The sequence below is a fragment of the Haliotis rufescens genome, unplaced genomic scaffold (genome assembly GCF_023055435.1).
Source record: "Haliotis rufescens isolate VD_foot unplaced genomic scaffold, xgHalRufe1.0.p SCAF_1, whole genome shotgun sequence".
In the NCBI taxonomy this organism is placed as follows: Eukaryota; Metazoa; Mollusca; class Gastropoda; order Lepetellida; family Haliotidae; genus Haliotis; species Haliotis rufescens.
Window position 1 is genome coordinate 7068911 of NW_025963779.1, and position 17453 is coordinate 7086363.

General features: G+C 36.9%; 2 protein-coding genes across 7 annotated transcripts in view; one reads left to right on the forward strand and one right to left on the reverse strand.

The window, feature by feature from the left end:
• Nucleotides 1–6091, reverse strand: part of LOC124136684 (plectin-like) — a 51271-nt gene extending 45180 nt beyond the window's left edge. For 2 of the 3 annotated variants that reach the window (XM_046502673.2, XM_046502671.2), the window contains exons 1-5: nt 6027–6091; nt 4249–4341; nt 3453–3517; nt 2609–2761; nt 741–969 (exon numbers count right to left, since the gene is read on the reverse strand). In XM_046502673.2, coding sequence (XP_046358629.2) covers nt 741–969; nt 2609–2761; nt 3453–3517; nt 4249–4318 — 517 coding nt within the window. In that variant the 5' untranslated portion in view covers nt 4319–4341; nt 6027–6091. Of the gene's footprint in view, nt 1–740; nt 970–2608; nt 2762–3452; nt 3518–4248; nt 4358–6026 lie in introns of all 3 variants that reach the window. The other variant, XM_046502672.2, reaches the window with a different exon arrangement.
• Nucleotides 6092–6112: 21 nt separating this feature from the next.
• LOC124136682 lies at nt 6113–17043 on the forward strand. 4 transcript variants are annotated; one of them, XM_046502668.2, is made up of 9 exons: nt 6113–6183; nt 6495–6561; nt 7939–8052; nt 8619–8682; nt 10899–11005; nt 12576–12689; nt 14542–14626; nt 15300–15401; nt 16581–17043. In XM_046502668.2, the coding sequence occupies exons 2-9, from the start codon at nt 6530–6532 to the stop codon at nt 16707–16709; spliced, it is 747 nt and encodes a 248-aa protein (XP_046358624.2). In that variant the 5' UTR covers nt 6113–6183; nt 6495–6529; the 3' UTR covers nt 16710–17043. The 4 variants fall into 4 exon arrangements, with proteins under 4 accessions (XP_046358624.2, XP_046358625.2, XP_046358626.2 ...); XM_046502669.2 differs by having other exon boundaries at nt 6136–6156; XM_046502667.2 differs by having other exon boundaries at nt 6174–6248.
• The last annotated feature ends 410 nt before the right edge of the window (nt 17044–17453 follow it).

Here is a 17453-nt window from a genome sequence, read left to right on the forward strand (position 1 = left end):
TGGTAATGATGCTAACCTTCTTGACTACAACTACAGCCATGATTATTACACTTCATATCTACATTCAAAAATGAAAATTCTAAACCACTGGATTTGATAACCTACAGCATGCCTCAATAACACCTTTACAGTGAGTGAATATGGTTTTACGCCGCTTTTAGCAATATCATGGCGGGGGACACCTGAAATGGGCTTCACACATTGTACCCATGTCAGGAATCGAACCCAGGTCTTCGGCGTCACAAACGAAGGCTTTAACCACTAGGCTACCCCACAGCCTCAAACACCTTTACAGACAAAGTGTTGCGACAACGGTCATGGCGCTGTTGGAATATTTGTCATTATTCCCTTAAATAAGACAGCAACGCGATAAATTGCAAAGAACATCTGAGAAGAAAGCATGGTTTATTTTACGATAAAACATTGTTCTATCATGACGTTATTTCTGGAGATTGAACATGCACTTGCAACTTGATGATGCTGTATATTGGATGACATTATTTTTAAAAGGGGAATGTATAGAAAGTTGTTCCCCATAGATATAGCTAGGCAACGCAGCTTGTACATTTTATCATCATCTTTAAAGAAGCTGTACATAATGTTGATATTTTTAAAATAAGAAATAAACGCTGCGCCCCTTATGGTATACTCTCCCGGCATGTTTTATTGTAAGATAAACAACTCCCACTCGTCATTTATTTCTTAATTAAATCATGTTAACATAGCAGTATAATGCCTACCTCTGGCGGACAAGGTTGACCTGATGGAGACTGCGCTACCCATGTTGGAGGTGCCACCCTGGGGCAGCGGCTCCACAACATTCTTGTTGAATGGGGAAGGACTCCTGCGAACTCTCGGGGATGTGAGAGATGTGGGTGTTCCAGGTCTGGAGGACGGAGTACCAGGTCTGGAGGATGGAGTGCCAGGTCGTGATCGGTTCTTCTCAGTGACTGAGTCATTGTCGACTTCCTGTATAAATAAAGGATGCAAGAGTTTGGCATTAACATGCTGCAACATGACATACCGTATTCGACGTAATAAGCGCCCCGCTCTAATAAGCGCCCACGGCGATATTTGCCAATATATTGGCTAGTGAACAATCCCAATTAGCACCCCTTGAGATTGATCAATGTACACAAGACTTATTTATTTATGTAAAGTATGCACTCGTGTGTTATATGCACCCTAAATTATGGGCAAATAAATTCTGGAAAAATATATCTGTCGTATATAAACATTTCAGGCTTTCAGCATAAACCATGTAATTTATCCTTTAACTCTGTAGTTTTCACCAAAATAATATTACATAATATTGTAATAAGAGCCCCCTATTTCTAATTTTGAGAGTGCCCTGGGTGCTTATTACGTCGAATACAGTAATCTGCGACATTTATCTTTCAGAGGATTTTCCCGTATTTACAACATGATGAATCCCAAGAACATAGCGAGTGAGTGAGTTGGGTTGAATGCCACTTTGAACAGTATCCATCTTGTATCTTAGTTATATCATGGCATGGCACTGTCAGCCTAATGTGAGAGGAAAGCCTGACCTGATGCAGGTCCAAACCACTTTGGTCCAACTCACGAGCACAGGTATGTCACAGACAAACCATGAATCATAATGATGTCAAACCTGGGATCCGACAACAGTACTTTAGTGACATAACCCTGTCAGGGTGACGTGGGAGGACAACCTGAAGTGATGCAGGATGTTTACAGTTTTGGTGAAACCCACAAGCGTGGTGATGACAAACCTAGAAAGATAATCAGGTGAACCGGCATTCAAACCCACAATCATGGGATTCTAGCCTAACTAAGCTATGCAACTCTGCACAATGAATTTGAATGATTGAGACAACTGTGCCACACATACCACCCATAATCCTTGAACACAGAATGAACTGACCGACTGCTAATCAGATGCTGGGCATGTGCAAATACCGTATTCGACGTAATAAGCGCCCCGCTCTAATAATTGCCATAATAGGCGATATTTGCTGATATATTGGCTAGTGAACAATCCCAATTAGCACCCCTTCCGATTGATCAATGTACACAAGACCTATTAATTTGTGTATAATACGCACTCGTGTGTAATATGCACCCTCAATCATGGGCAATTAAATTCTGGAAAAATATATCTGTCGTATATAAACATTTCAGGCTGTCAGCATAAACCACGAAATTTATCTTTCAACTCTGTTTTTTTCACCAAAATAATATTCTAATAAGAGACCCCTATTTCTAATTTTGAGAGCGCCCTTGGCGCTTATTACGTCGAATACGGTACATGCTTTCAACAAGGAAACCTTGGGAAATGTAATGGTTAAGAAATAGTGAAATCAAACAAACACTGAAAAATGGTGTCCTTGTATCTACAACAGTTTCCGAAAAACCTTGTCCCCCTTGAAGTCGGATGGAGGGACGGAGGACTGATTGATGGACAAGCCCACACCTATATCTCCTGCCCCACTTCCAAACTAGTGTTAGGGCATCAGACAAAACGTTGTGTGGTAGACACAGGACAGCATACTGACCTCATCATATCACCCTTAGATTTAAATGCATGGTAATAACTGAAACATTCAGACCAGAGAATTCCTATTACCTGTGAACCCTTTTCTTTGGGAGGTTCTGTTTTAACTTTATCATCTTTATCGTCTTGCTTTCCTTCCAATTTCTTTTTCTTCTCTATGCTTTTATCCCTCTTCTTCTTCCTGTATTTGACTGGACTTGGCGGTGCAGGCTTGCTAGGTTCATCCTAGGGTGTACAATAATAATTCTCATCAAACTCACAAAAACAACTAATTCTTGCAATCTTTTATTAGGTGTTACCATAAAAATTGCTAATGTAATATATAATGACAAAGAAAAAGAGTATTATTCAAAAGGACCGACAAAAGACACATCCCAAATTTAATGATGCTAAAACCCATTTATTTGGGTAGTGACCATGGTGATACTGGCTGTGTTCAGGTGAATTGTTTTTAGAAGCTGGAAACTTTGTTCAAGTGTTCAAGTGTATTTGTGTAGTGTGAATCAAAAGAAGAAAGAAGAAATGCCTAGTGTGAGATAGGATAAGTCAAAAAATGACATTCCCAACTAAACTGTTAACGTAACAGTGAATAACAATCAGATATATATTTAGAAAGACGACCCTGGCAAACTCAAACCTCCCAGGAGCTACAGCATTATTTTGTATTTTGGGATATAAGAAACTGATTGCATCGGTCCCCTTGAGTCAATAATGTCCAAACAAGAAACTGATTGCATCTTCCCTTTGGTCAATATTGTCCAAACATTACCACATCCTCCATACATTCGAAGATACAACTTAACTAGGATAACTTATATAAAGATAAAAGAACATTTAACAGAAATAATGATAACACAACATATTTTCTTCCATTCTTCCGATACGGTAGAGGTAAAACAAGGTCCATATCACAAACCTGTAATGTTGTATCTAAGATATTTTCATCCTCGGCTCCAGACACAACCACAGGTGGATTTTTGTCTGTAAAATGGACAAAGTGTATAAATGCATTTGTGTTAGAACTACTTGAAACATCTCTTAAACATTCCCCCTGCGTTTCCCCATAACGATCGACATCTGTGAAGTTTGTCACCGGAAGAAAACTAAAGTCTCCATCTGAAGGGATGAAATCAAGCATCTAACCATGCCGAAGGAACAGAGTGTCATCTGAAATCTTGTGATGTGATACCACTGGTATCACAATACACCACAACTGATTGTGAGGAATTATGCTACATAAATTTATTATCATGACCTCAATAACTTTAACATAAAAACAAAAAAGAACAAAACATTTATCATAAATGAAGGATTGGTTACTAAATCTAATAGTGGGGCATGTCCACGAATACAAACACATCCCCAGGGAACACATGAAGATCTGGGTTAGGATAGGTCTTGAGCAACCCATGCATGCCCTGAAGGTGATTACGCTTGTCGTAAGAGGCAAATAATGTGATCGGGTGGTCAGGCTCGCTGACTTAGCGATACATGTCATCGTATCCCAATTGCATGGATCGATGCTCATGATTTGGGAGAGAGAGAGAGAGAAATGTTTTATGTGTTTATCAGAAATAATACAGTACAGTAAGTGAGTGAGTGAGCGAATAGTGTTAAACATCTCAGTCAGCAATATTGCAGTTCCATCACAGCTGCTTAAATAATAAAGTCTGGACCAAGAAACTTGCGACTGAAACAAATACATGATTTACCTTCCAAAGGAATAACTTGTGCTGCACTTCTTGAGGGCTTTTTCTTCTTTATCTTTAACTTTGTTGCCATTCTGCTAATCTACTGGCATCAACCTTGAATAAAAACAAACTAAAAACATGCAAAAACGTCATTCATAATCAGATAATGTTAATTATTTTGATGACGATGATTATGCAGATTTTACAAGCACTTCTGATAGGGACGATTTTGCATATATATCATTATAATAGTATAATTATTATATATATGCAAAATCAGCCCTAAGGCTAATATGATTGCTTGGTACACATGACCATAAGGCTGTTATCAAGAAATCATCATTAAACTATATTGTACATTTTAGGGATGACGAAGTTTAAAAATGATGGAACTAGTAAAATGTTTTCATGAAATAAATACATTCCAAACATCAAGAGTGCAAGGTAACCACATCCATGGTCTAGTGGACAGAAAGTGCCTGGGGGTCGGCAGGTCAGTGGTTCGATCCCCTGGCCGCTTCATACCAAAAGACATTAGAAGATGGTACTTGTTGTTACCCTGCTAGACATTTGGCATTTCGGGTATAAATTAGAACATTATCAGTGAGTGCTGAACCAGTTAGGAATTCTAATTAAACCAAAACAGGTCATTCAAGTAATCCTGACCATTTTTTTCAAAGAAGCAAAATGTTCCTACAGAGATTTCTTAGTAAGAATAGCATTTGCAATCTCAATGTAGAGAAATGACTATGTGCCAATGACACAGCATTACACATTTTATCTCACGTACAGTAAGTGGTATTCAGATTAGGGTTGGGACGAGTCCAAAACTTACTACTCAGGTACCCAACCTCCTATTACCCGACCCTACCCGGGTAGTCACTGTAGGTCTCAAGAGTTGGGAACAAAATGTCGGATTGTAAATTGTTTTACCGCAGCCCTGGCAAAAACTATTTAGATACATGTATCAAACGATCAGATCACGGGTACACTGAATTTACTAAAGCTTCATCTTTACTCAAACATATACAAGTCAAAAGGAATGTGTGCATCGTCAGACAGAAATGCGAACATTAGCGACTTGTAGTGTAACCACTAAGCTATAGCTACCCGTGGGTACCCGAGTCCTACTCAGGACCCACCCGACCCGTATACCTGAGTTACCCGTCCCAGCCCATATTCATAATCAGTCAGGATTCCCCAAAAATGCATATATTGTAAGATGTTCCATGTGCTTCGATGTTACATAGAACCTGATGGAAGCCTGCTGTTGTTTGCCATAAATGTAATTAAGATTTCTTTTGTTTAATTGCAAATTAATATGTAAGAATGAACAATACATAAAAAGTATGTTTGAGAAGATAATTAAATAGTAATGTCTGGTGAATTTTGACACATTTAGAGTTAGCCTATCTGAATACAGCCCAAACTTCAGTTCCCCAAACAGAGGACTTTTGCTAATAGATATCAAACCCAAACTGTGAAAAACGTAGGTTTCCTAAGGGTCAATTTGTCACATTCGTATGAATTGACAAGGACACATACTGCACAAAAACAAACACTGTTCAAATATCTACGTGACATGTAATGCCAATGCAAAGGAAAATAGGCCCAACACGAAGATTGATCGAGTATCTTGGCAGGTGCGCGGTGATCACGATTCTCAACTCGACAAATTTCCTTCACCGAATATTACCTACAAAGGAATATATGTTTCAACTACCTTATTAAAATCTTCGAGAAAGATTATATTACTTGTGTTATTTGTTGATATGTGACATAAGGAATAATATACGTACACTTTTTCCTTACGTCAACATTCGGCAGCCATTTTGAAGCTTCCTCGAAAACTATGGAGATGATGACGTCACAGCAGAAACGTCATCAAAACATGTGCTCGCATTTCGCGAGCAGACGAATTTGTAACCGGTGATCTATCGAGTTTCTATCTCACGTGTAAGGGTGTCATTATGTAACTTGAGCAATCATAGTTATTGTCCAAGTGGTTTTGACACAAATAGGTCAGGGACGACAAAAATATGATCAATATGCTGAGAAATGTAGGATAATGTATTTAAAAATGAAACTAAATGATTCAAATACAATATTCATGGGGTGTAAACTTCAGGATGTTACCCATCAAATTAACCTGTCGAAATGTAACTCGTTGAAGAAAAAACCACAACCGGAAAATCATGTTACTAATTATGTTTAAGACTTTCCCATTTTATATTCATTGTATTATTTTGCTCTTTTGTGAACTGCAGAGGACCAATGCCAGATGGAGTGAGATAAGGCAGAAATGGACCTCTCCTATGGTATCCCGTTTGGAAAGTATGCACACCAATGATAACTGAACTGAATAATAATTCATCCATGATGACCACTCGTAACTTCATTTATACATATCATTGGACATGTTTGCAAGAACAAATTCCTGACAGTCTGAAAACATGTCAGCCTGCTTCTTTTGCTAAGTCTGAAGCTAAAGTCTACTATTTCAACTTTGAACTTTGTAAGCAATACTTGTCATGGTCTAAAACTAATAATGATGACAAGATGTTATTAGATTGCAAATGTCACAGTGGCTCAGAGCAGTATACAATATATATGTTTCCCTTTGTTCCAGAGCAGTACATGTATATGTTTAATATGTTTTCAGTTCATGCAAACTTAATTACTAAAGAATAAATACTTATGACAAAATTAGGCAAGTAACTAGGTAACTAGATTCTAGTAAAAATATTACATGGTTAAAACAATGATATTCATTTGCTGTATTTCTCTGTGGTAAGGAATTTTATATATCACTGGATCATATACAGTCTGCCTTTATGAACTATTCTGTGTGCCTAAGCCCAAGAGGGTGAACATTTAAAAAAAAAAAACTCCTGGTAATATAATTTCGGCCAGTATGCCTGAGGAATGGGACTCTTTTAAGACAAAAGTCAAGCTAGGAATTAAGAATATTATTTGCATTTGAAATGTATGTTGATTAAAAGGCCCTTTTTTTAAAAAGTATTTAAAACATTTCGTGAAATGTAAAACAAGGACAATTAGACATTTGAATATAAGCATTCTTTCAACCAACCACAGTATTTCTTTTGTTTTTCTTTTGCAAAGTTAATGTAGTTTTTTTTTAAATTAGAAAACAATTGGCCAGGGATAATATCAATTGTAAAAATATACTCATAATTTATTCACATGGAATACAGTGAAAGATTCCAAAACAACATACCCCAATAGAAATATTATTATGGCAGCCAATAACACAAATCAAAATATATCAAATTTGAAGTATCATTTGACATAAACTAATATAAATACAACTGTTACTGTTACTAACAATTGTTGCTGCTGTCATTCTTATACACTTTCATCTTAATACATAATGTAATTTTATACAGGTTAAAAATTGTTTTTTACATAAAAGAGGCTAAATGACAATATTAATAATTGGAAATATTGTATTATTTTTTTTTCTAGAAGAGTGTTTATATCAAACTATGACATTTGTAGCAGATCAAATTGAGAAATAGGTTGCCAGTGATTTATTTTTGGTGGTGAATGTTTATTCCCTGAAAGCATGCACATTGTGAAAATGTGATGTCCTCCTTGAGGCTATTGACCTATCCTGACAGTCCCTATGTGTCACTGAGACCAAGGAATCTGTAGCCTGAAGAGTTGAGTCTCTCCTTGTGCCTGTTCCAGGAGGTCTGAGACTGTGAAGAGACCTGGAGACTCTTCAGCTGAAGAGCAGGAGGTGCTGATGGGGGCACCGCCCGAAGCCATGCCTGTAGCCACACCCCAACCAGCACAGCAGAGGTGCGAGTGGCAGCCACAGTTATCCTATTCATATCATATCATATTATATTTGCTGAAACAATTGATGAATAGTATTGAATACTAAATAAATTAATAAGTAAACATTAAATTTCTGTCTATATAGCATTTCAGTACAGATATATATTGATATAATAAAGAAACTCATTTTGAATTCTTGCTTCTCGATTATTAATTGAAATTGTCACTCAAAGATCACATCTGAATGAAATATTTTTAAAACTTAAATTCATGATGTACAGTCATTAATTTTCTTCTCAAATCAATATGGTATTGATATTTTTAGTACTTTGCATGGCAGAATAGTGGTACCAATATGCTCATAATTACACAAATAAGGACTTAATGTTGGGTGCTTATCCAAATATATTTATTTATATAATTGTAAAAATATTAGTCGAATTCTTTTTCCAATAATTCATCTCCATCCTTTTGTAAGAAGACAATAATTACCCATGAACAGGCCATACTGATGTAATTATTAAACTATGTATTCAGAATCAATTAATTTATATAGGCCAAATATAGTGTTCATATTTTCTCTTTAGCTATCCCGCTTTCATGGTTGGTCTTGCCAAAAGACAAGGCCCGAATGTCGAAGAGGAACCTGTGGTAAGTTGAACAGTTTCCTCAATTTCTGATGATTGAAACATGTAATTACATGCAAGATCAGAATTGCAATTTTTCACATGCGTTTCATTCCTGTTTAATTCATCATGTCAGAGGAATATTGACTCCGATATGCTGATACTGGGACCCTGCACTCTGTGAAAATGCTATATTCTGTGTTGAACAGAATGGCATGATTCAGTGGATTTGTAAATGTTACAGCACAAGGAGTGCCAAGAAGCAGACTTTGTGGGAGGGTTCATTGCAGCATATGACTAATTCATTGTACCGCAGTCGGGTAGCCTAGTGGTTAAAGCGTTCCCTCGTCACGCCGAAGACCCGGGTTCGATTCCCGACATGGGCACAATGTGTGATGCCCATTTTTCTGGTGTCCCCCACCGTGATATTGCTGGAATATTGCTAAAAGTGGCGTAAAACCATACTCACTCACTCCCCTGTACCACGGACAACATTATTCAGGTCCGTGATAGTACTCATGGTAGGGGCCTTGATATCTCTGTGGAGCTTAGGAAATCTACCCAGATACACAATATTGTGACATCCATGATTGTCAGCAGTACTCAGCACAGGTGAATGTGTGAGGTGAATTGGTTGTTTTCAACAGACATGTATTTGGCAGCTGTAGAGAGGGTCTGAATCAATTGTGTGTGCAAATATATTATTTCTTTATTTGTGAAAGGTTATGGAAACTCTTTTCCGTGAAATTCTGATCTTGGGTCTTTACAGGAATTTCTTTCATTCTTGTTGAGAACAAACATTTTGAGCCTTTGATATCTATATTCATTACATATTTATTTCATCTCTAACAGTGAACATTGAAATATAATATGTGTAAGCTTTCCCATGACACTATACAATCAGATTGTTTAGCTGTCAGGGCATTTTTTAAATCACTGCACTCGTTAAATGTGTATGTACTTGATCTTTTAGGTAAATACATTATTTTTTTTAATTGCACCAATGTCACATGTGTAGCCTGTGTGCATTACTTTGTACACTGAATATTTTTTAGTGTTTGAGAGCTTTAATTGGAAAACACTTCACTTGTAGGGTGGGGCTGTGTCAAAAGTGTGCAGGTCAATTCCCCATGTCTGGATCCCTGTTCACCTGCCTTCACTCACAAACAATGTGTGAAAGACAATAAACGTGAACCTCTCCTAAGCAGAGAGTAAAAAAAGAAAAATGTGATAAAGAGTGCTGTTCACATGGAATGAGGGATATGATAATCAAAGATAAAAAGAATTAACCAACTGATAGATTTGTGGATAATTTGCTTCAAGCAGTGATATCTTGTAAATTGGTGTACAGATCTGAGTGGAAATAATATATATATATATATTTTTTTTTTATTGAGTCAGCTTCGAACTGAAGTGTTTATCACTAAAACATGTGTACAAAAAGTTCAGCTGTAAAACCAACATTAAGAACATGGCAAAATATTCAGTTAACATTTTGAAGAGTAACAAATTTATTATTGTCTGACTTCTTTTCTCCAGCTGACCAGCATTTATCAGTACAACAAAGATAAAAAAAAGTATTGCTCTATTTTATCAGACATACTGATGGGCAATTATTTGAAGTGAAACCCTCTCAGAGAGTGCATAAAGTATAAGAGTGAATTTTGTCTTTATGCAAACAAATGCTTCCAAGGGCCACCCACCACGTAAAGAAAAAAATTGTGTTTAGACTTGAAATTTTGATACATCCCCTTAAGTGTATGGCTATCAGTTCACCAATCGGGAGTGCTAAGTTATAACTTTCATGCAGCTTTAGTTGGTCCTTTTATATGGAGGTCAAGTTACAAGGCTTGGAAGGTTTTCATTATATAATTTTTACAGTCAGTATATTTGGGCTTTTAATAACTTTAATCAAAGGAAAATTACAATATATTACATTCAAAGTGACAATCAAACTTGCAGTGTTGTTATGAAAATGTATAAGGACTACCAAAGCTACATGATATGTCTGTAAATTCACTGACGTCACGTTGGGTTAGTGTTGACAAATTAAACATATCTAAATATCAATTATCTTTCATTTCTTTTGAGAACTTTGAACATAATCCAACTTCCTTCGTCTAGCAAGCTGGTGTTAACACAGATTTTTCTTTTCCATTTGGAATGAATTTGAGCAGGTGATAAGTGGCTTTTTTGTTTTCAGTCGGGAGACTGATATCGCTGGTTGATCTGTTTTTCCAGCAGGACGTCATCCATGGAATGAAAAGGAGAAAGGGAGACAGTTTTGACTTTGAAAATATTTATCCTCCTCTATCATGTGATCATCTGCCGCATCCAAGTAAGCTGAGGTAGAGTCATCTTGTCATTGAAGAAAGAAAGTTATGCAAGACCTCTCGTCCATAAGATGATGTGTGAGTTCCTAAACTGTTACACACTCACAGACTAAATATTGCATCGCAATCATCCATTGTCATTTATTTAGGCATTCTCAGAGGCCAATATTCCGCTCCAAATCTTCATAAAATATTTGTTAATATTCCCCAATTTGAATTTAAAAATTCCCAGTAATATTTAGTATAATTATTATAATTACTTAGCGGATAACAGAACCAAGGAGGAAAGGCTTTGATGCTTACGGGGAAGTTTACATTATTGCAATTAGTGCAGTGTTAAACATAATAAGGGACTGGTCATTTATTGGCTGGGGGATTTGGGTGGGGTGGGGGTGTCATCGCAAAGAACGTTCACAACCATTTGAGGGTGGCCATGAAAAAAGGACACAGATCTATCTTTTTAAATAAAAAAATTAAAAATTATAAAGAGCCAGTCATTTGTTATTTTATAGGGTGGGTCAAAGGATGAGGTAGGTGTGTGCTCATAAAAATGTGACATGTATTTGGCGGGTGGGGTTAAAAAAATGTTACATAAAATCGAGTGTCTGCAAATGAGGAGTTCCTGAGTATTTAATAAAAATCCCAATTTGAAACTAACAATACTTTGATCTAGGCATAACCACCTATTTCACTACAGAGTATGTTTAAACTTCTGTTTTTCATGGTTCTATACACATGTTAATGATGTAAAAACAGTTTTTATCATTGTTAAATGGTGATTGTGTGTTGTTCCAGTGAAATGTCATCATCTTCCTTGAAAAAATTTTGGTTTTTCAACACAAACATGTGAAATGTGTTCCCAGAACTTTTCCCTCATAATTGTTTTTTGCTTTTTGGCGATTTGGGTTATTAAGTGCATGCATGTGAAGATGCAATTATGCAATTCATATAGCTTGCTTGTTGTTTAACGCCACACACAGCAATATTCCAGCTATATGACGGCGGTCCGTAAATAATTGAGTCTGGACCAGACAATCCAGTGATTGATATCATGAGCATCAATCCACGCAATTGGGATACAAAGGCATGCATCAACCAAGTCAGCCAGCCTGACCAAACGATCCTGTTAGTCGCCTCTTACGACAAGCATAGTCACCTTTTATGGCCAGCATGGGTTGCTGAAGACCTATTCTAACCCGGATCTTCACGGGTTGCGATTCACATAGGACTAACTTGACCATATATAAAGACATTTTGTCTTCTTTTCTGACCATTATCTGAGTCAAAATGTGTCCAGACACTACACTTTATCTTCCATGTCTGTAGCATGTGTGTTGGTGAGGGGAGTTTTCATCCCAGGATCGATACTTGAGTCCCTTACATCAGGCTCCAGTTCATCTAAACCCAACTTGTGCTTGAATACTTGAGAACCAGTCAGAGCCCCAAAGGCTACAATGTAAAACAACATACCCTCAAGGATGAGGTGCTGGTGATCACTATTTCCCCTGAATCCCCTGTGGGCCTTCTTGAAAGGACAGCAAGCTATTGTAATTTAGTTGATATTATTAAGCATCTATATTTCCAGAAAGGTCCAGCATAAGAAAACTGTAAAGAAGAGTCACATTGAAGAGAAACACATGTGTATTGACTATCATCTGCGTCAACTAAGACAAAGGACCAAGAAATACCAACTTTGCAAGTATGACACACAGAAATATTTTGTCCATTTTATCAGAGATCATTTTAAATTTTCTTCAATGTTATCTTTCATTCAATAAGTACTAAATCAATCCAAAATCAATTTGCAATATTGTTTTTACAATTTTGAAGTTTCAAATTGGTTCAAGTCAAGTCAATATCTTTTAGTAATGATGCATTGCATATCAACAATATACGAAATCAGTTTTGGAAATTATGGGCAATCCTGGAGAATTGTGAGATTTACTCTTGTATTATTTCAGTCTAGTAGCATCCCATCAATCTCAAGTATTCAACACTAGAGTTAGAGCAAGGAATCAATGATTTTCTTGCTTAATTTCAACACTGTAAAATAGTGTGTTTATGCAATGAAGCAAACGGTCACCAACTATGACTCCAAACAATAGTGTAGAAATGCTCAGTAGACTGGTCATTCCTGTATTTTCTTTTACATATGACAACACATACTTTTCCAATTTACTTGATATCAATGTCAAGGATATGTTTATATGGTGGTTGAAGATGTTTGTAATCCAGTAGAACTCATACAAGGCATACGTCTCCTACTGTCCCACTTTTTGGTTGTGGATGGTATCTTAAACAAATATTGATGAATTCTTACTGGTTTATGGAAGGTCCTTTATGAAAGGAAGGTCAAGCTGAGTAACCGAGAAATATGTCAATATTGAGTATATGAAAGGTAATAAACAAACATGCCTCAGTTTCCAAATGATTATTTTTCAACCAAATTCAATTTGTGGGCAGATAAAATATACAAAGGTTAACTTTGAAAGCCAGACAAATCTATCAATGTTAAAGGGGAAGTGTACACGCAAAAATCACTTTCTTTCTTTTTCTAAACAAAACGCAATTTTAGAATTACCGTATTCGACGTAATAAGCGCCCAGGGCGCTCTCAAAATTAGAATATTATTTTGGTGAAAAAAAAGTTGAGTTGAAAGATAAATTTCGTGGTTTATACTGACAGCCTGATAATAATTAAGTGTGCATATAACGAGTGCGTATTATACGCGAATAAATAAGTCTTGTGTACATTAATCAATCGGAAGGGGTGCTAATTGGGATTGTTTACTAGCCAATATATTAGCAAATATCGCCGTGGGCGTTTATTAGAGCGGGGCGCTTATTACGTCGAATACGGTAATTAGTATCTGTGTTTGAAAATATACACTCATTTTTTTCACAGTGAAAGTAGGAAGCTCACAATAGTGTGAAAATGATATGCCGTTATGAGGCCTTCGTTTATCGAGCTAAACAGGCCTGAGTTATCCCCCTTAGATTATGACGTAATTGGTGCCAATTCAACTGGGTCCCTGTCTATTCTCAACGCAAAAGATATCAAGTACCAGTTTGCGGTAAAACAACATGGTCTACGACACACTCCGCCCAGTGGTGACTCAGCATAACACTATGCTGGCTGGCATCTGAGACGCTAGAATCACACATCTAGACCTACACCACGTAAAAGGGCTCTAACAAAGCATGATGACGTCATAATGTTTATCAATTGGCACCAATGACGTCATATTGCAAGGGGCATAAGCCATGGTGTTTTTGTTGTGGAAATAGAACACTTGGTAAATGTGAAAAATATAAATCGTTTTAATGCGAAAAATATGTTAATTAATTGTGATATTTTTATATTTTTGTCTATGACACTTCTAGGTTAACACTTTTAATGTGGAAAAAGTACAAGAAAAATAGGTTAATTTCCGTGTGAACTTGCCCTTTAAGGGAGTCATAGGCCACAAGATGACGGCAACAACAGTTCTCCAGTTTAGCACAAATCTGAAAGTATTTCTGGTTTTGCAGCATTTCTTCTAATCATTTCAGAGAACAGACATCCTCTCCCATGAAAAACACAGATGAAACTCAGGTCCAGGAGCCAGATGTGGATCTGAATGTTGAAGTTGAAAATGTTTGTATGCTAAAGTTTCACCCGCATGTTACACCTCATCTGGTGCTGTGTTTGACAACGTGTGTATTGTCTGAGTAATGCTCTATGTTTAGTCTTCTTGGATGATCTAAACTGTCGACGTCAAGCCTAATATGCAAAATGAAATTAATGCGAGTATCCCTTACTTTAAAATTTAGAGACTAATCAGCAAGTGACAACACCAACAGTGTATTATCGATGATATCTTAGGTATCGGTGAAGCGTTACAGCCCTAGTGGGTAGTCGTGTTTTATTTGTAATTATGAGATTATTTCTTACAAGGTTGACAAGAACAAAGATACCTTTATATCCAATCCTTGGTGACTGTCATAACTGTTCCACCATCTTGTGTAAACAAACTGACCACACTTGACACGGTACTTGATGAGAAGCATTACATCTAGGGCTCGATTACGTCGTTTCATGATTTACAGTAGCTGGAATATTTACCAGATTTTATTGCGCCACTGTAACAGGACATCATCACTTCAGTCTGACTTTTATTTATATAAGCAAACAGTCAAATTTAATAAAATATGAATATTCACACATACCAGAAACCCAAAACTGTTTGTTAAATAATGGCCATATGTAGTTTGGTCATTGCTATAAGTAGATGCATTGTAGATACTAACTTGATGCTTTTCCATTTCAGAGACACTCCACACATAACATACCATGCTGGACACCTTTTTCAGTGTCTGAGAATCTTCCACATCTCAATCTACCAAACTTCCACAGAAAACAAAGCACATCTGTATCCTTCCTAGAACTTGTGTTCATACGCGCTGTTGTTGTCAGGACAATTTTTGTATCCCTATTCTTTGATTCAAATCAGAAATACATGCAGCAAAATTCTTTACATCACATCATCGGCAACAGGTGGACTTGTTAGAGCATATACATAGATGCATAGGTCATTTAGCACAGTAAACTTAAGTTCATTGTTCTTTGCAACTAGGTGATATGCGAACAGTTGCATGTCTTGGACATTATGTTTACTGTTTGAAATGCGATATCTCATTAGGACTGTCTGGAAGGAAAAAAAAAATCGCCTTGAGTACTCATTTGTCATTACCTATTACTCAGACCCAGCAAAATGCTTACTGGCACTATAGCCTGGTGTGAGCACTCTGCTTGTCTTTTACAGCAGATATATATTACCAGTTCTGTTATATAATGACTGCCTGAAGAAATGTGAATGCCATACATGTTGGTTAATATATGGAGACTTACTCATATTCAAGAGATATTAGATTGCGTGGATGCAAAAACGAACATACTAGTACGTTGAACCGATGCTCATGAACGCATCACGTGTGGCGTCATAGATCCATGATTCGAGATGCACTATTTGTCTTGTGCAGGATTAGCGTTTAAAGTTTGGAAATCAAGTGGAGCATATTGTGATAAGAATAAAGTCACTTTGAGGTAACACTTGCCTGATTGTTAGTCTTGTCATTAATTGGTACACATTAGAAACATCTCTCCTTAACATGCATACTTCTATATGTTTCTAGGGTTCACGTTTCTTTAGGCGGTGAGGTTTCATTGTGTTTCCGATACCCAGCCTCGTGGAGGTCCGGGTAGAGAATAGGTCTTCAGCAGCCCATGCTTGCCGTTAGAGGCGACTGTGCTTGTCGTACGAGGTGACTAAAGGGATTGGGTGGTGAGGCTCGCTCACTTGGTTGATGCATGTCATCGTATCCCAATTAGATCAATCCTCATGATGTCAGTAACTGGATTGTCTGGTCTAGACGTGATTATTTACAGACAATCATCATATAGCTGGAATATTGCTGAGTGTGGAGTTAAACAACAAACAAATTCTTTGACTAGGTAAAGGTTACTTGTTTCAGGAGTATGTCAATCAGTCTGAATGCCTTTGTCAAGGAAAGAGGGAGGTTGCCTATATTTGTCCTTGATAATGCCTCAGTTCCAGCAACTCTACCCTACTGGCAGGGTCTTGCTGGGATCAGCATCTGTGGAACAGTTGCAAGAGGAGGAGAGATGGTTTCGCAAACTCTGGAAACCAAAAAACACTTCAAAACCTACTGAAGAATGACTTCAAAGACTTCTTCATTTTGAGCATAAGACTCCAGTATATGTCAGAAACGGGTCCCTGTAGATGGAGAAACGGTTTTCTTGAGCTTGACACATCACTATGATGATGGACTTCTGGTACTGGTAGCATCAGCACCATCATCTAATATCAGCATTCAGCTTAAGAAATGATATAACTACATATATTTTCAATGGACCCCCAAAACTTGACTGAAGAGGATATCCACGATCTGTTTTCTCAAGATTATGTAGCTTTCATAGCAAATTGAACAGCTGTAACGAAAGATAGGAAGCATTATTATTTGTTGTGATGAATAAAAACATATTGCAATGGCTATTTATTTATATTTTCTTTATTTACAGGGTTGTTTATGTTAGCACTATGCCATGAGACACTGATAATGTGATAATGAAATATGTTCACTACTTGCTCAATGGGAAGACAATACTGATATAAATATTGTCTTACACACATCGGCCTATAAGCTGGGATTGTTTCATCAAATAGACTGGAACTGACTGACTGACTGCCTTTGGTAAACCATTGATAATTGGTTACAGGTAGAGACTCTATTACATCTATCATTTTTGTTGTTGCCTAAATCTTGTCTGACCAAACAGAAAACACCAATTGATTTGGTGATGCACTGTTTTGGTCACATTTCTTTATGAACCATGTGACATACACACACACACAAACTGCTGTGGTCAATAATATTCAATATTATTACCATCAAACTAGCTG

Excerpts from the sequence above, each read along its gene's own strand:
- LOC124136682 (XM_046502668.2), top strand. The coding sequence starts at position 6,530 with ATGGACCTCTCCTATGGTATCCCGTTTGGAAA. Across the intron at positions 8,683-10,898 it reads ATGTCGAAGAGGAACCTGTG|CAGGACGTCATCCATGGAAT; the intron begins GTAAGTTGAACA and ends CTGTTTTTCCAG. Across the intron at positions 15,402-16,580 it reads ACAGAAAACAAAGCACATCT|TTCCAGCAACTCTACCCTAC; the intron begins GTATCCTTCCTA and ends ATAATGCCTCAG.